Source organism: Chelon labrosus (genome assembly GCF_963514085.1).
Source record: "Chelon labrosus genome assembly, chromosome: 4".
Classification (NCBI taxonomy): Eukaryota; Metazoa; Chordata; class Actinopteri; order Mugiliformes; family Mugilidae; genus Chelon; species Chelon labrosus.
Window position 1 is genome coordinate 18,583,852 of NC_140340.1, and position 18,873 is coordinate 18,602,724.

Genomic DNA, 18,873 nt, shown 5'->3' on the forward strand with positions numbered 1-18,873 from the left:
AGCAGCTTTCACTGATTGTTGTATTTTTTCATACAAGGCTCATAGTGTTTCTGTTAATAACTGTATTTGTTGTTTGGAAAATTAACAGTACAACTCACTCTCGGCATTCCATTCATTTACATCGAGAAACTTTATCGCCACAAAGAGTGGCAGACTTCTAGGGTGACGATAACAAAGAATGACCGTTGTGGAATGAATCCAGTGATTTTCCCTTTCGATACAAGGTGGTTGATTGTTTGTCCTAGCCCAAGTCTAGTCTCTACCCCGGGTCTTGAAGTGAACTCAGTCTAGCAGCTGTATGACTACCCAGACTCCCTCCGTCTTTGCTGCGCTTTCCCATGACTGTTTCCTCCTGCAGCCTTGTGCATGTGTGGCTGAAGAATATGCATGGCACAAGCCATAAGCACAAGCAGCTTACTGCCCTGTTTGCGTCTCTTTCAAATATAGGGTTAATTATGTTTCTACTTATTGCAGTTTGGGATTTGGTAACTGACAGCATTTTGAAGTGGAACTAAATTAACCCAATTTCTGAAGGGACCAACTTTTCTAAAAGCACGGGATTGTGTCAACCCTCTTTGCTGCTTCCCTCTTTCTGAATGCATCACTAAACAGATTTGTATCCCTCAGGGCCGAAGCTCCAGCATGCCTGCTACCTTGGTGACACTCCATCACCTGCTGTGCCCTCCCATGTTGGACCCCAGCCTGCTTTCGCTCTATAAAGCTATCTCCTCAAAATCATGTCTTCTCCGTTAAGTCATGCCGCGAGCTCCTTTTGAAGCTGTTTAAATTCTTTGTGCTCTGCGCATGAGGTCTCACGATGTGTTCTTTTCTTTTCCTTCCCCCTCTTGCTTTTTCAATCTATCGTGTCCTCTCACTCTCTCTCTGCTTCCCCTGCCCTGTCTTGTGTGGCTCAGTCATTGCTTGTCCCAGGGAAAAGTCCCAGTAAATATGGACGCCGAGGCAGTGCCATAGGGATAGGAACAATAGAAGAGGTTCATGTATATTCTCCCTTCTTGTTTACTGATATTTCTTTGCTTGTCGTCTCTTCATGATGTGAGTCTACAGATAGTGTCTGCCCTGTTTTTAGTGTTAAAATGTGTTTCAGTTCCTGTGGCTGTTAGAGGTTTTCAAATATGCAGGTATAATTAGCCATAATGACACGTTGTTGTTATAGTTTCACTCATTTCATCCACTCATACAGCCAAACACTCATGCATTTGCGTATTATGGCTGACAGGGAATGATCCATCATGGACTGAGGGACATCATAACTCATTTACATTTGTATAAATTCTTACTGTAATAGAAATGAGTGTCATGTTTTGCTCTCCACCACACCAAATCTCAGGGCTTCATGCATGACTTCATTTTACTTTTAACTTGGTCCCTAATGATAAATAAGACACCATGAAAAGAGGAATCCTATTTCATCTTAAATTAAAAGTGTGTACCATTTTGAAAGTCGATGTGCACTCCTAAGTCTGACCTAAGTACTCAAGAAATAAACATAGAGTATAAAAGGAATTTGTGCCTGAAGCCCAGTCTATGATGGATTTGTTGCCAAATGTGCCATAACATTATCTCAGCATTTATCAAACCATCAGGTCGTTATTCCTCCACAGCATATTTCTACATAATACCTTTCACTTCAGTAGTTTCCTGTGCTGTGTACAGTTTATCTAAGCTGTGGTAGTTACACTATATCCAAAATGTGTGCCTTACTTCCCTCTCCCTGTTCACCGTCAGTCATTGATCATTCCTGGGAAAAGCCCAACCAGGAAAAAGTCTGGGCCCTTCAGCTCGCGCCGCAGTAGTGCCATTGGCATCGAGAACATCCAGGAGGTCCAAGAGAGGAGGTGAGAGGACAGAGCAGAGCTGATCAGCAGGGAGTGGGTAGTGAAGAGAGAACAGTGTTAGAACAGATGGAAGCAGGGACATTAATATGAGGAATCCATCAATTAGAAGATGGGCTGTGTAAGATAGAAACTCTTACTTTATTTGAGGAAAGCTAAATTCTGCACTGTTCTGAATTTGGATAGGGATTAAATTTCATGTAACAAAATGAAAAGCACTTGATCATTTAGTTGAGCACAAGCTGTCAAAACACGCTGACTAACAACAGTTGCTTTGTGACAGCTAGAGGGTGGCTACTTGTTAGTCTTAAAACACCAGGTTTAATCATATGAATGCACTGAAAACAGCTGTCGTTCAACTGACTCCTTGATCTCCATTCCTGTCCTGAAGCCGAGAGGTGTCACCCAGCACCCAGAGGACACCAGACAGCAGCCACTGGTCGCAGGAAAACAAATCAGACAACTCCTCTAATCACAGCTCTCCAGAGTTTCCTGCAGCTAAGAACAGGTGACTATAATTTATATAATAATACTATGATTTTGTACGTTGAAACACATTTAAATATTATTTATGGTTATTGATCCACTGGGTGGGTGAGGAGGAGGTGCATTTGTGAAGACATGGGAACACAAATTTATGTTATCGATTTCACATGGCAAGGCAAAACCACTTGGCACTTCAGGGAACAAGAGAGGGACACAAAGGAAACAGAGGTGATTATACACTGATCAGCCACAACATTAAAACCACTGACAGGAGAAGTTCACAACTGTTTTGGAGGAACAAGGGAGACCTACACAATATTAGGAAGGTGGTCATAATGTTATGCCAGATCAGTGTATGGTCAGAGTGACCCAGGCCTGTAGTTTGGCGATGTGTTGCAGGGCGCCGTCCATCCCAGAGGCTCAGGATCTTTCCCGCTCCTCTTCCAATGCCAGCAGCTTCGCCAGCGTCGTGGAGGAGCACGAGGCCGAGGAGGACTACGACACTGGACTGGTGGGTGGAGACGAGTGGCGTGATAACGCATTAATATCACTTCCTCAAAACCAAAACAAGCAAGCAGCTTCTCAGTGCTGGTGATGTGTTTGTGGCTCAGTTGACATTTGTCTCACTTAGTTTTTTATCTCTTTGCTGTTACATAAACGATGAGAAAAAAAAAGATGATTTGTGAAGGCTTGATGGATTTCACCATACCCTCGTAATGACTGTTCTCAAAATGTATTCCACAGTAATACATATTAATGTGCTTATCTATTTCACACACTTGTATCATTTGCCTCTAACAAAAGACAAATGTGTATATACCCAAAGAGTGGAGAAGCTGTGGTTGTGATTATGCAGCCTGGTTCAAATATATCAAACTTCCTGTTCCCTTCTCACAGGAAAGTGCGTCTTGTGTCACACCAGTCAAAAGAGACTCATTTGTGTACAGCTGTGGGGGCGAGGACAGTGCGTGCAGTACCAGCCAAGGAAATTTTCCAGGTGAGTTTGGGTGAAAGGGGCTCATGTTACTGGGCCAGCGATGGCCTGAAGGTGCGAAAAGCAGGCGAGCAACCAAAAGGTCTACAGTCTGACATATCGAAAGTGTCTGGGGAAAATCTAGATGGGGAAGATGTAAGAATAACACGCTCTGCTTCCTGAGCAATTAATACTGGAGCACCCTTGAGTGATGAACTTTACCTCAGCTGCAACAGAAGGCACAGCCTGTATAACTTAGAAAACAGTTTTTAAATGATTTAAGTTTACTTTGCCTGAAATGAATAGCGCCTAAAAGTTGCCAGCGATTCCTGCAAAACTTCTGCTTGTTTTTTTTTTCTATTACAAATGGCTTACTCTGACCATTAATCTTTTGCGTGCTGGGACAACCGTTTTTCAGCTATAACAGCTGGCAGCATTATATGCATGAGTTTATTAACCATGACAGCTACACATCTGTCCCCTTCCTCCCAGGAGCTTCTGGTGTTCAGCAGCAACCGGACGGAGCGAAGACATCAGAGCCGAAAGGGACAGACGGCCGATCTAAGACAGAGCGCACCCAGCAGGAGCACAAGTTCTCATCGGTGAGACAAAGTGCTCGGCTTCAGTCACTGAGTGGCGCTGCGATCGTTTCTAAAATCAGTCGAATTGATCCACATTTATTAAACACATTTGTTGTAGAAAAAAAACACTGCTATTTTGTTACACTGTATGAAATGCATCAACAAGACTTAAAACTTTCATTGCTAACGTATTCGCTGACTGAATAATGTTCTCATGTATTATATTCATCGTCTTGGTTTAGCTAGTTTGCATGCTAAATAAAGAACAGCTGAGACTCACAGGAAAGTCAGTAATATATAGTCACAAGCCAAAGAACTGGACAATGTAGTTTTGACATTATGATCAAGCTGTGATCAAGTGATGTAGACAGAGACGAGAACATCTTTACCAAATTTCACTGACCATCTTGTAACAATTCAATGTTCTGCTTGGAAACTTGTTACTTAGACATGTACCACCCACCAAGACTAGACGAGACACCCCCACCCCATAGCAATGACACTCCTTGATGGCAGCAGCCATCCCCAGCAGGATGCAGCCTGACACACACACACACGCAAAAACGGTTTAGGAACAACTCAAAAAAACATGAAGAACAGCACAGGGTGTTGACCTGGCCTCCAGATTCACTATATCCCAAACTGATCAAGTGTCTGTGGGATGCACTGGAACAAGCCTGATCCACAGTGGCCCTTCCCCTCAACCCATAGGACCCAAAGGCCCCCACTAACAACATTCTGTTACTAGACACCACAGGACACCCTCAGAAGGTCCACGTCCATTCTCTGATGAGTCACAACTGTTTTGAAGGCACAAGGGAGACCTACACAATATTAGGTCATAATGTTATGACTGATCGGTGTATGGTACAACGCGACCACCCACAGACAGTTACAGACAGAACAGCATGGAATTCAAACATGTTGTCCCGCTGCAGGTCACCCCGTTAAGTGCTGATATGGCTCCAGTTGCCAAGCTTTTACTAAAACAAACCCTTTTGGTAGTTAGAAAAATTTGCACAAAATGTTGTACTAATCAACGAAATCAGTAAATGTTGTGATATTATGCGGGATAGGTCAAGATTTTGCCCAGCTGTTGTAGAATTAAGTCATTTGATCATTAGTCAGTAATCTTTTTCTTCTTGGAAGCAAAATTACAGGGCAACATACAGATATTTCCATTGACACATTCGATACGAAACGATCATCAGGTTGCAGCCTCGTTTTGTGCTATAAGTCTTCTGTTGTCATATTTACTGATATTAACTGTGTCTTTGTGTCTCTATATCTGTAGGCACTCTGAACACCGCATCAACGTCCATTATCAGGTTAGAAATCATGTTAATGTGATTTTGATCGTGCAATATATTTATTCACTACATCTTTCACCTGCTCCTCATTTATTTCTCTTAATTTCTGCCCATTTCGTCTCAGCATTCCCATGAGGCAGCTGAGGGCAGGGGGACTCCACTACCGACACAGAAAAGGAGCGCAGTTAGAAGCCAGATCAAGAGACTGACAAATCTTCGTTTGTATGCTTGCCGCGGATCTGCGGACCGTCAGACAAACACGCGGCTCCGACGACATTTACCTAACAATTGCCCTCATTCCATCTCCACGTGGAAAACCACCTCGAGCGCTCGAGGCGGAATAAAAGAGAGCTCCACGGCCCATGCAGCATCTCTACAGACTGTCACCTGTCAGCTGGCACGGCAAGCCGGCCCACCTGCTCATTTCTTCAGGCCAGTAAACGCTGACACTTGACTCTTACTGTAAACACTCAAATGTTGTGTGTCCTCTTTTAAAGATCAGGATTTGAACGGTCTCAACCGAAAGATTGGTGAAAAAGAAGTCTATAGGTTCAGCTGGGGAAGAGTTGCACTACAGAGGAAAGTGTTTTTGTTTTTGTTTTTTTAAATATGAAACCCATATCCCACTGTGATATTATAAATGGGTTTAACTTTGGTGTACCAAATGTGTATGTGGCTGTCTGTCAAGCCACGTTTTGTGTTTTATTCTCCTTTTCTGAGTAACCTACAGTGGATATTTGTTGTGTCTTGCAACAATTTCAGCAAGTGTGTCATGTTCAGTTCGAGGGTACTTGTGTGATGCAGTTGTTGGTGGCTATAAAAGCATCATTCGCCCCTAATGTACCGCAGAACATTTGTGCCACTAGCGAAAAAAGAACTGTGGACTCCGTTGATATACAAAAGCAGGGTTACTGTAGTGCTCCAACCAGCAACGTGCATCCTCGATCCACACTGAAAGGTACTGCTGTTGTGTCTCCAGATGCCCTTTGTCACACCCCCACTTGTTGATGTCTGTGTTCGGGTGTGTGTTCAACGGTACTGTGCATGGTGTAAATCTGCTTGCCAAAATCCTCTCCTCTGTACACTGGTGCCATGCTTGACATAGAGGTGTTGTCCCTGTGATTTGTGTTTTAATGAAAACCAGCCAACATCTCCAGATGCAGTGCACATTGCTGATAGAGAGCCGAACGTCACCGTTTCCTATTTTATTTATAAAGTGTAATATATGTACAAGCACTACATTGTCAAGAGTTACTCCCAGATGCTGACCTTTTTGATGAACCGGATTTGTTGCTGAAAATGAATTACACTGTGACTCGTCTAGAAGTTGCCTTTGTGGTAGTGTCACGAGCTGCTTTGAAGAGGGGGGCAAAAATTTTAAGGCACACTGTGTTGCCAGATGGCTTGAATGTAAAACTAGGCAGAAATGGATTTATCTGTACATATCTGCTCGGGTAAATGATGATGTCGTCTCGATCCCTGACCAGAGTCTGACACTTTTACTCACTCTTGATGAGCAGAGCAGCTTTTTTTTTTTTTTCTTGTTTTCAGTTTGTTGTGAAGGAGAGAACTGACATGTGGAGTTGTTTTATGTCAGCTGGCATTTATTGTTTGTATTTAATGAAAGCATTTACGATTGGTGAAAATACAAAAGGTTAAATACGCTGGACCAAATGCAAAACTCCCTAAATACTGTAACCAATGAAGTTGCTCATAGCTACAAATCAATCGAAATGAAAATGGATTAGGAAAAAAATTATATATTGAGAATTTTTAAGTAATGATCATATCTATCTTATAAACTTTTAACTTGATTTATGTAAAAAAAAAAAAAAAAAAAGATGATTTTAAATTATTTTCCTCTAGACCTTGGAAACGCTTGAGTAGATGAAGTCTGCCCCCTTGTGGCTCCGTATTACTATAGCACATCCCTCTGCTGTAACCATCCATTTATCTGTGCTTGCACTTTGTGCCGGTGGCTGACGACCACAGCAGCACTGGGAACGACTCTTCTGTGTGCGCTCGATGTGCTCGATTCAAATGATTGTATTCCTGTTCATGATTTGCTTAAGCCCTTGTTCAAAAGTTTGTACATATTGCTTTACATCTTTTTTTTTTCTTTTTTTGTAAATAAATCCAACAAAAAATGTTTAATAAAGACGAAGGTGAGATACATAAAATCGAGCCCTGGTGCAATATTTGACATGTAAACATCATGTAAAAGTTACTGCGTGCAAGTATTTTAGTAAGACTTAGTGAGGCACTTGTTACAGAATGATTGACAAGAAAATTAATTGTGTTTCTTCTGCAATTTATAAAGCCTAAAATATAATGTATCACCTAATTCTGTTTTTTACACATTTTTAGCCAACTTCTTTTCAACTAATTACTAGATATTGGACATTTCTTTGCAGAATCCATGGGCAGTAGAATCATTCGTATTAAATTATGTGATATAGAAACATTCGAGACAGCTCAAATTTGACCCAGAGGACAATACGAAGGTTAAGAAATAATTTAAAGGCATAACTGTTAAGTTACTATTGTTTGTTTTTTGAAAAAGTCTAGGACATAAAAACACCCTCAACTAGTTTGGCCGTTATTATCGTTAAGATTTTCATCGTTAAGACTTGCAAACAGATATACCACTTGATCTTCCGTTGATAAGTGTTTGCTGAAACGTGTTAAATAACGCTGTTGCTGCAGTAAGCATCCACGACTGAAATCTCGACCCGTCTCCACCTCAGTTTTCCGCTCACTGCACCATGTTCCACCACTTGAAGCCAAACGGTTCCCTGCGAACGTTGGAGCCACAGTGCACCTCTCCCAGCAATTTGTGGTAGGTGGTGAAGTCGTCGATGAACGTGCAGCTGAGGCCCAGGCCCCCCATCAGGGAGCACATCTCAGCCTCGAGGGCGCAGCGTCCGTTCACCTTGGGGCCAAAGGGCTTCGGGATGCCCAGGTTTTTCCCCAAGACAATCATGTTCACCTGGAAATGAATGAAAAACTTTACTTGCATCTTTTTTTTTTTCAACTGATGAGGGTTTTAAAGCCTGTTTTATCACAAGTAATATCCATGAACACACCATGTCAGGGTAATAAGCCACCGCTCTGTACTTATCACGGCCATCCTCCAACAACTTGAAGAGGATTGGCAGGTCAATGATGTCGTTATCGTCCAGGCCCAGCTCTCTCTTCAGCACATCTCGATTCCAGTCGATGCAGTTCTAGGAAAGAGCAGGCGGTAAAAAAGACATCACGCATTCCACATATCCTACAATACTGTATGCATGCTACAATAATTTTGTCAAATTTCAGAGTACATCTCATTCATTCATTCGTTCATCTTCTTTAACCGCTTGTCCTGTGAAGGGTCGCGGGGGTCAGAGTACATCTCTTTAATGTAATTTACCACAATGTTTCTAAATGATGCATAATTTTGAGCATAATGACTGCTTTAGTTTTCACTGGGTGGATAATATATCTGCACTCAAGATAATTTTGTCTGCTTCGAACACAATGCACACTATTTACTCAATAGCATATGGACACTGCGCCTCATCAGCAGGTTTAGCTGCTGTAGTCGCACGACTTGCAAACAGGTCCATGAAAATCAAGCATACAGCCTCATGTTTGCCTTTGACAAACAACTGTCACTGTCTCATTGGATGTCATCATGTCGCTAAGTCAGTTTACAAATGTCTGCATAGTTAAGTACACACATCTTAGAGCATGAACAGCTTGTGAAAAAGTATGCTACACATGCTAATAGGCTGCTGAGTACTGAAGCATATATTGATTAAAAGAACTGGTCTACAGATAACCTTCAATACAAAGTGGTCTTAAATCAGCAATGCTGGCAGGGGTGGTTTAAAGCGCACTGCACTCGAGAGTAGTGGAAGCTTATTATCTAAAGTGATGAATCCCTCTTTACTATCTGGCTTCCTGATAGATCATGGTTTGGCCGGACGCCCGAGGAGCTGCCTGAAGGCATGGTGCCAAGTGCAATGTTTGGTGGGGAAAGGAATATCATTAAGAGGGGTCAAGTTTGGAGATGATAAAAACACTGCATCCCAGCATCAGCACCTCATCTCATTCGTAGTGGTAGTAATGTTCTTGTCCATCATTGATGGATCAATGAATTTTGAATTATATCAGCGAATTCTAAAGGACAGTGTCAGGAGATCTGTCCCCGAGCTGAATCTTAAGAGAAACTGGGTCATGCAGCAAGAAAACAATCCCAAGTTCTACAAAAAAAGTAGTATAGAAAAAAAAAATTTTTTTCGTAATGGCAAGGTCAAGGTCCTGATCAGCAGTTACTGGAACATTTAGTTGCTGATACTGCTGTGCGAAGGGGTCACCCCAGATACTTCAAAAAAAGGGTTTACATAGTTTTGCAACTCATAGATATGTGGAAATGATTAATTTTAAAGTATAATACTTCAGTTTTATTTGTTTGATTGGGTTCTCTTTGTCCACTTTCAGGACTCCCACTAAAGTTTTAAGTCTTTTTAATGCAGAAATGTGGAAAATTCTGAAGGGTGCAAACGTTATGATACGCTAGTGCTATTCCCTGTTGAGTTCAGAGTTACCCGTTATCATCATCCGGGGTCTGTAGATTGACCTACTAATCTCTGACCTGGATGATGTCATCTCTGAGCACCGCATGGTTGTGGACGACAACTTTGTTTTTGATTGACGTCCTTAGCGTTTTCAGCCACAGTATACAGACGAGGAGCTTGTTGAAAGGAGGATGCGGATGCAGAGAGAGGAACAGCTGGCCAAAGAACAACAAACCGCTGCACGTCCACGAATAGATAACAGGTATCTCCAGACTCAACAGGGAATAGCACTAGCGTATCATAACAAAATATTGGTGAAATGAACGAGTTTCACGGCAGATAACGCGTTATTTAGAGGCTGCGTTTAGGTGCCCCATTCACTCCCACTATATGGATATACGCGGATCTAAATATTGTCCCAACGACTCCAAATGACACCACAGTTATATGGGTGAGTAAACGACCGTAATTTATGCCAGAAATAAGGTCTAGGTCGTAAAAAAACAGTAATTCCCCTTTAAAGTCTGATAAAAGAAAAATCCGACAGCTTTCCATACCCATATACACTGCCTGGCCAAAAAAAAAAAGTCGCCACCTGGATTTAACCGAGCAAATAGGTACGAGCCTCCTGTTGGATAATTACTGCATGAGCAACAAGTTATTTAACCCCAACTGATGCAATGAGTAGCTTCAGATTTCTTAAACAACCATGTTGAAAGACACATCCTGTTATCGCGGGAAAGATGTCAGCCTGTTTGAGAAGGGTCAAATCAATGGCATGCATCAAGCAGAGAAAACATCTAAGAAGATTGTAGAAAAGGGTTAAGAACTGTCCAACGCATTATTAAAAACTGGGCAGGCATGTTCAAAGGCATTGTTGAAACTGACGCTACTTTCCCGGGGATACTGAATTAAATTAACTACCCAAAATGACTGAAACCATCCCTAAAAAAAAAAAAAAAATTTTGTTTACTTTTGTGTTTTAATTTGCCCCAAGTCTCATCCACTAACATGGAGGAGGTGGAGCTTATGACCTATACTGCAGCCAGTCACCAGGGGGAGCTCTACTTGCTTTGGCTTCACTTTTGAGGAGCTGTTCTGTCCATCTTTATACAGTCTATGCATTAAACTGAACTTGTCCATCACGATCTTCCTCTGTGGAATCTCACTCACCTGTACATAGGTATTTTCAACTCTAAGATTTCCATCTTGAAGTAACTCATCCACTGTTATCTGATATTCGTCTTTCAAACCTTGTGAGAAGCATAGTGAAGAGAATGTGTAAAAAAAAAAATATATATTTATATATATATATATATACAGTATATGTTCAATTTTAAGATGCACTTCTGCAGATTTTCGACAGATAATTATACAAAAAAAAATAAGATGGCCTACCGTCAAACAGTCTGGCTTGTCCGTGTCCACTGTTCTGTAAACCTCTGAATAGTTTGTAGCCTGCATCTGGGCTGGCCAGCAGCAGTCTGAATCCCTGTGGCCACACACATAGGTAGACAGGATATGAGCGTGCCCATGTTATCGTCTTCTGAGAGCTTGTACCATCCCACAATGCATGTCACTATCAACCAGTAGGACCCCTCTTTATAAGGGGTTATTTATTTACCTTCCTATCAGGTGCGGGAACAAAACTCATGAACTCATCAACATGGCCGACAACGAGCCAGTCAGAATATAAAGCAATGGGCTCCTGAACCTTCTGAGCCCACAGGAAGTCTTGAACGACTCTGGTCATGTTTCGCCCTTTAGTTGCGCTGAAAGAAACAAAGAAACAAAGAAACAAACAAAAGAAACAAAGAAACAAAAGAAAGAAAGAAAGAAAGAAAGAAAGAGATGCTATTTTTACTGCTCTGCTCATAACAAATAACTAAGCTGGTCATACATACATTTTTTATATATATCAGGAACCAATCTGTGAAACTGTTACAAACTCACGTAGGGAAGGCCACTCCTATGATGATTCTGCCCAGGGGGTATTTTTTTCCGTTCACGGTGACTGGAGGACTGACCTCCAGGTTTCCAAATGAGTCCAGGCTGCTCACATCTTTTCGCTCAGGCACTCTCGTCACGTAACCAAAGTCAGGACCCTGAGTTTATAAATCTGATTAAAGACCCATTTCAGACGGGCAATACACATTAAATGGACACATATATTATTTTTCTTTTTTTAAATATTGTCAAGCCTGTCTCCCTAATTGAAAAATAATGAATTTATTCTGCACAATAAACAGTCATCAATCATTCAAGTGAATCCATAAAAAGCAAGATGTTCGAGAACACAACAAGAAATGCACTTGTCAGGGATTGTCCATATCCAAAAGCATTTCTCTTAACATTTGATGTCCTTCTCTCACCAGTAGCTCATCATATGGGAAGTTGTTGAGGTCTCCATCTCTAGGGGAGTCCAGAACAACAGGGAACCCATGATGAGGTGAGTCGATGTAACCAAATTCGAGTTCATCCTGAAAAATAGATGCTGCTGTCAGTGTGTTGTTATTCTGAGTTTTAACTGATAAATGAAAAAAAGGAAATGCCATTTTCTTCTGCTCTGTGTGGATGTTTCGCAATCATTTTAGATCATGTCATGTGTTTCTTGTGAAACCCACAGTCAGAGTAGAGTAGAGTCAGTGTCTACCGTGTTTCAGCTAAACCTGATCTGGTCTGATCCGTCACTTTTCCAAGAAACACATTTTCCAGACCATGTGCATGTTCCAAGAAGCTCTTTATATTCGTTTCCTTTGTATTCATTCTTCCTGTTTAGTTTCATAATGTGGGGTTTATGAAACCTATCACACTGTTACAGCTGATGCTGTTTAAATTAATCTCTCATGACTTGGCTTATTGTAAAAGGACAATGCACAGAATTTTACCAACACATGCTAAATCACCATATTATTTTCGTAGTTTCTAATATGTATTCAAAATAATTCAAAAGAACTTCCCTATTATAGATGATATCTTGGTTAAACAGGTTAAACTGTAAATGAATGTGACGAGTTTTTTTTTTGGTTTTTTTTACCTGCATCCAACGGTCTCCTCTGTTCACATACTCATGACAAATCTTCAGTTTGTATCCACTCTTTGCAACAAGGTTTCTCATTCCTTTCAGGAACTGGTAGTTGTCCGATGTGCTAAGAAGACAACAGACCAGTTTCAAAATATTCATGTGGCCTTTTTCCCCAGAGAAAACGTAGTTAATGCTAAATGATAAATGATGACAAATCATTATCCAGGAAACTATACATGCAGCTTTCTTGGTAGCATGAGATAAAGTTAAGAGTTGGCTCCTCTGTTGTCATCACCATCATCTTCACTATTCATGAGTCTGCTCTTACCTGCAGACAAACACCTCCATGGGCTGGAGGGTGTTGGGTGTCATGATCCACGGTGCCACTCTGAACACCACTTTGTCCGTGAAAATGGGCGTCTCGGGGACATTCTGTCAAAACATGAGAGATGCTTCGGAGGACTGCCAGGATAAACTCTTACGTGTAATGTGATGCAACCGAATGAATTCAAATTCAAGTCACAAGAGTAACTGGCCTAAAATGAACTGAATGTATCAAGTTCAGTTATGTTTTTCCACTTCATTTGTGACCTTGGAGGAAGTTTTAAAGTCAAGTCACTTGCATCATTTGGGGCTTTTGACCAGAACATCAGAGAAAGACTGAGAGATTGAGTTTAAAGTGTTTGAGTAAAGATTTTCCTGTCTGTTTCCTGCCCTTAACTGTATTACTCTTCACCACAAACCATTTAATTTAATAATTTATTCAAAAGATAAAATGGTCTTACAGGCCTGATGGGCTCCAACAGGCTGAGGTTGATGGTGATGAGCCCGTCGAAGTCTTTGTCAGGAAACCTGAGGCCCTCTACATAAAAGTCCATCTCTGCTTCACCTGCGAGGTAAGGCACTTCCTTGCACAGGACCTCACTGCTCAGCACCAGTGGATAGTCCCTCACAAAGGAATGGTAGAGTTTATCTGTTGAAGTTAAAAGAGCACAAACAATATAAGATTTTATTCCGTTAGTGTTATCCCACAGACAGGGCAGAACAGTAGCATACAGGATCAATACAAAAATAAACTACAAAAGACTAAAATTAGTATTCTAATAATAAGTTTAAAATAGTCTCAACCATAATTAGAATCTCAACACTGAGCTGGAAATGCATACTGCATTCTAGGGAGATATTACAGATGATTAATAGGCAAAACAGAACAATTGTTTTTAAGTTCTGCGTTGTTTTGGTTTTGCCCATTGTGTACTGGAGACATATCACTTACTGTATGTTGCGCAGTACTGGTGTTGACATGTATTGCACATTACTGATTTCAAAATGCTACAGTGCTTTATTTGGAAAGGGGAAACATAAAATGTGAATGAAGTAGGTTTAACGCAGGCGGAATGAAACCGAGTAAAGCCTTAACAAACGGTCTGAATTACACGCACATTACATCATGTGTTCTGGGGCTTTCTCAACCCTCGTCCTTACTCACCGAGGTAATTTCCTGTCACTGCCGGGGATTTGGATCTGAAGACTCTGACACGCTCTGCGTCTCCCTGAGAGATGTGCATGGCGAGCTTGTAGCCCTCCTGAAGTATGTCGGGGCCTCTGGTCCGCAACACCATCTTTGACATGTCTTTCAAGTCTGTGCATGCACAAAACGTCGTGTTAATGTTGTTCATGTGTGTAACTTACTCCTTGATCCTGCAGTGGGTAAATGAACTTGTAACATGTAAAACCATACTCAGTATATTCATAAAAGACTGCTGTTATGATTTTTACTCTAAGGATGAGTGATACTGTCAGTGTATGGTTATATTTAACAATGTGGACAATTGCACACTTATTTACATTTGTTTTCCTATCAAATTTCTGCTCAACCGGTTTGTCATGTGAAGTAATTTGAGAGTTCTGCTTTGGCCTGTTCTCTACTCCCACACAGACGCCTCCAAACTATTTGATCACAGCACCATTTGCATCTGCTGACTTTACAAAAGCAAATGCCACTGGCACTTCAAAGCTGGCAGCGGTTGTGAGAACAGTTATGTTGAAGAAGGGAGTGACACAGACACTATTTCTTCCTGTGCTGTGGCAGTTTTACCGGATACAGTGGAGACGCGGTCCTGCTCGCTGTCTAGTGTCTTTCTGTAGGTCCTCTCTGAGTCACAGTTGACTAAAAGGACAGCCCCATGCCCATTAGGGCCCCACGTCCAGGATGCCTAACAGATTTTCAAAAAAATTTAGTTTGTCAGATTCACAGGATGAAACAAATTCACATAGGTGTTTTTACTTGTGCCTTCAAAAACATGTAGGCAGTACGACAAGTTCAGAAAGCTAAAATGACACATACACAACACAGAGTTTCTTTCCACAAATAGAATCCTATTCAATTTATTTATTTATTTTTTTACACCTGTCAAGTTATTGTTTATCAGACTCCTTCATTAGGAGTCAGACTTTGCTCTGCCATCTGAAGCTCACCTTGTTAGGGTTGTTTCTCTCCACAATGCCGTCCCTGTCAGCATCCACATCCAGGGAGATCTCTGCGTGACAGACATATCGTGTCACAGCTGCTTTTACATTGGCTCAGATCACAGCAGCACAACCAGCACATTTTGAAATCGACTTTATAACAAGCAGACTGTTGTAGTGTTAAAAAAAAAAAAAAAAAAAGTCATGGCTTAGATGCACATTTAGGCACACCTTTAATTCATTCATTCATTCATCTTCTGTAACCACTTTTCTTGTGAAGGGTCGCAGGGGGGGCTGGAGACTATCCCAGCTGTCACCGGGCGAGAGGCGGGGTACACCCTGGACAGGTCGCCAGTCTATCGCAGGGCTAACACAGAGAGACAGACAACCATTCACACTCACATTCACACCTACGGCCAATTTAGAATCATCAATTAACCTAACGAACGTGTCTTTGGACGGTGGGAGGAAGCCGGAGACACTTGGAGACCCCACAGAAAGGCCCCAGTCGGCCTGCTGTGAGGCATCAGTGCTAACCATCATGAGACTGTGCCGCCCCACAGCTTTAATGTTTCCCTATAAACTACAAAGTGTTGTTAGTGACAATATGCCTGCAGTTTCATGATGATTCAACTTACCAACAGCTGTCAGATGCAGAATGGCTTTCCCTAAAACCTCTGTTTTCTCTCCATAGTACATGACAGAGAGCTTGAAAAAAGAAATGAGAAGTTGTTGAAGTGCTGGGAATTTTATGATTATGAGTTGTTCAGTCATGACTTGAACTCGGATTGTTGTAAAATACTTCCCCTGGTTATATTTTAACAGCCATTAATCAATCAAAATGAGGTGCGAATGCTGTAGAGAAGGCAGGTTTAATTTAATATGTGATTAAATTTTGGTTATCCAGTTACAGCTTCAGGGGAATTCTTGTACATTCCTATCACTGATTACTTCTTATAGATACAGATAAAATAATTTTTTTTTGTGAGCATGTTTTCACATGAGCTTTAATCATGCTTCTGACTGTTATTAGCGATATCAGTGTCTTCTTCACATTTTGCTGTCCTCCTTTACCTTACCTTGCTATCACGTTCACGTTGACTGGCATGGCTCATGCTGATGAGCAGTACTAAGTTTCCATTCAGAGGGATGAGAGAGAGCTGGCTTGTCTCCCGAGGCTGGGGGTTAATGCTGTACCGGACATTGGGAGTGCACTTCAGAGAGCAGAACTTGGAGCTTGGAGGAGCACCCCTGAGAATCAGAGAAACGGCACACACCAATGAATCTTTGGTGTCTGACACAGACATACTATATGTGAACTGTTTTCTAAGAACATCCAGCACATTTGTTTATACAGAAGTAAGTAAGTGATCTGACGTATATATGCGCATGCAAGCCATGGCATTTCATAACAGGTTGCACACCAAAAAAAGACACAGTGACGTTAGTCTGCACTCTTAAGTCACAGCCTCAAATGAATTTATGGGGCATTGATTTTTTGGCTGTTTTTTTTACAAAGCTACAATCTGATATTTGACTGGGGTCTAGACTTGTGAAGACTCATATCAGCTTTCAGACAAAACAAGGACTATCACACATGAGTTCAGTTCTAATCACATTTTTGAATCACAGACACCAACAACTCTTCTGCTGTATACAAGCTCTGTCTGAACAGTGATGCAGCCTCGCTCTGTTGTGTTGAGGAGGCTGACATTTGGCAGAATATATACTGTAACAGGCATTTTTATTTATTTATTTATTGGTGGGGAAAAACAAAGTCTCTGCTCTAGACAGCAACAACGAAGCACTGTTGATTCACTCCACAGCACAAAACATGAGCTCTGCCACCGCCAGGGTCTGCATACAAATGACATCCTGTGGGTTAACAATGGGATTCTTACACACTCCAGTCGCCAGCTTATTTGGCTCAACCAATAAGAAAGCCGTCTAGAACAACAATCCCTTCATGATATTTGAGCTGTCACATCAACTCTGCCTCCTGCCCCAAGTCTCACATTTCTGTGTTATAATGAGTGCTGTTTCTACTCTTTAGGTCTGTTCTCATCAATTTAAATGTGGTAGATGCCATATTCAACTTATAAGAAGAAGAATAAAAACTGAATACACACAAAACTGGACATTATGATTTTGACAAAAGAATTTAATAATAAATTGACCATAGAATTTATTGCAGGGCTGTTGCGTTCACTGCCTTAGTTTAATCATGTGTATTACGCGTCTTATTTATGAAAATAAAGATCTTAGCTGTAGATCATGCCTACATTTGTATCTGTGTCTTTTCAGCACACCATATAAGAATAAAATAGACAGTGTGAGGAAATTCCCCTCAAACCAATGGGTATTCATACAGTCCTGATGATCTTGGTGTGGATGGTAAATGATATCAAGTTAGTGCAAGTGCCCACCTGTTCAGATTGACCTGAAGCTCCGAGCCGACCACGTACAGGACGCTTGTAGTTGTGTCACAATCAGCCCTGATAGTCCGGGGGTGAATCATGGCTGCTGTCCTCCGCCGACAGCTCCGTTACGAGGAAGAGAGGACGCAAAGTTGCTTTGCAAACTGGGCTGAGAGAGCAACAAGCGATTATGAAGCCTGCAGGTAGGGTAAGCCTTCGTGCGGTGATTGGCCACTCAGCTGTCAACCCCTCCTCTCCACCACCTCACCATAAATTATCTCTCCCATTTTATTTGTGTGTTTACTTATCCCATTTGTCCTTTTCTCCTCTGTTCATTTAAAGCCATTTAAATTAAAAATTATTTATTTTTTCACATAAATGATTACCAGAAATATTATAGGCTACTGTGACTGATTAAAGCGTAAAGAATATTCCAATGTTACTTTCCCAGAAAGTAAGAAAGCAGATAAGAATGAAGGCAGCCCGACTTGAAATTTGTTGAAACATGGATGTTTTTTTTCCTTATCAGGTGAGTCCAGGGAAGGGTGAGTCTGTTCCTGCGATATGTTCCGGTTTGTAATTTGAGACAGGTAAAGCTGCACTGGGGGTATAGTGCATCTCCAGTTTAACTGGACATGCGCGTAGGTGGGGAGGCTTCCCACCCCCTAGGTGAAACCTGCGATGCTGATTGGTTGAGGCTCTGCAGCGCACAGCTTCCTGGTTTCCTTGAGGTGCTTTGACCGTCAACAGGGTGTGTTTTCCCACTGAAAGACACTTGATAAGATCTTATTCTAGGCCTAGAGAGAACTAGCCTATAACGTTATTTTGACACCGTTCAGCTTAAAGACAAAAAATGAGACATTTGGCAATTATCGTTGACTGTATGGGCAATTATACACTCTCAAGAAGCAATGGTTACAAAAATAAGGAAAATAAGCACAAAATGTTTAACTTGATGTAATTTAGGAAATATATGGTATAATACAATACTTTATATACAACAATATATGCAGTATACATCCGTATATGTAGAGAAAATGATATAGTGTACTGATTTTGGATGATCTAAGGTGTGAGGCTGAGAGATCCTTTTATTTTTTTTTCATTATGATTAATTTTCCTTCTTTATGATTAACTCTTTAATTCCTTAATTCCTAAAAGGATGGAGCTGTTTAGTTAAATAAAAAGAGGAAGATG

The 18,873-nt window shown here is 41.3% G+C and overlaps 2 protein-coding genes across 2 annotated transcripts in view; one reads left to right on the forward strand and one right to left on the reverse strand.

The window, feature by feature from the left end:
- The window catches only part of rap1gapb (RAP1 GTPase activating protein b), a 20,985-nt gene extending 15,551 nt beyond the window's left edge, over nucleotides 1–5,434 (forward strand). Inside the window, 7 exon segments of the mRNA XM_084543096.1 lie at nucleotides 1,747–1,856; nucleotides 2,245–2,361; nucleotides 2,721–2,850; nucleotides 3,237–3,336; nucleotides 3,805–3,914; nucleotides 5,188–5,221; nucleotides 5,328–5,434. Coding sequence (XP_084399222.1) covers nucleotides 1,747–1,856; nucleotides 2,245–2,361; nucleotides 2,721–2,850; nucleotides 3,237–3,336; nucleotides 3,805–3,914; nucleotides 5,188–5,196 — 576 coding nt within the window. The 3' untranslated portion in view covers nucleotides 5,197–5,221; nucleotides 5,328–5,434.
- Nucleotides 5,353–17,885, reverse strand: padi2 (peptidyl arginine deiminase, type II). Its single transcript, XM_084543097.1, has 16 exons — nucleotides 17,686–17,885; nucleotides 16,339–16,510; nucleotides 15,898–15,967; nucleotides 15,269–15,330; nucleotides 14,889–15,006; nucleotides 14,280–14,432; nucleotides 13,576–13,763; nucleotides 13,119–13,222; nucleotides 12,803–12,914; nucleotides 12,138–12,245; nucleotides 11,719–11,870; nucleotides 11,390–11,537; nucleotides 11,164–11,257; nucleotides 10,939–11,018; nucleotides 8,290–8,430; nucleotides 5,353–8,192 (listed from the first exon to the last, which is right to left on the reverse strand). The coding sequence occupies exons 1-16, from the start codon at nucleotides 17,775–17,777 to the stop codon at nucleotides 7,959–7,961; spliced, it is 2,028 nt and encodes a 675-aa protein (XP_084399223.1). The 5' UTR covers nucleotides 17,778–17,885; the 3' UTR covers nucleotides 5,353–7,958.
- Nucleotides 17,886–18,873: the final 988 nt, after the last annotated feature.

Excerpts from the sequence above, each read along its gene's own strand:
- padi2 (XM_084543097.1), bottom strand. The coding sequence starts at position 17,777 with ATGATTCACCCCCGGACTATCAGGGCTGATTGTGACACAACTACAAGC. Across the intron at positions 13,223-13,575 it reads TGTTGGAGCCCATCAGGCCT|AATGTCCCCGAGACGCCCAT; the intron begins GTAAGACCATTT and ends ATGTTTTGACAG. Across the intron at positions 11,871-12,137 it reads TCCCATATGATGAGCTACTG|GGTCCTGACTTTGGTTACGT; the intron begins GTGAGAGAAGGA and ends TTATAAACTCAG.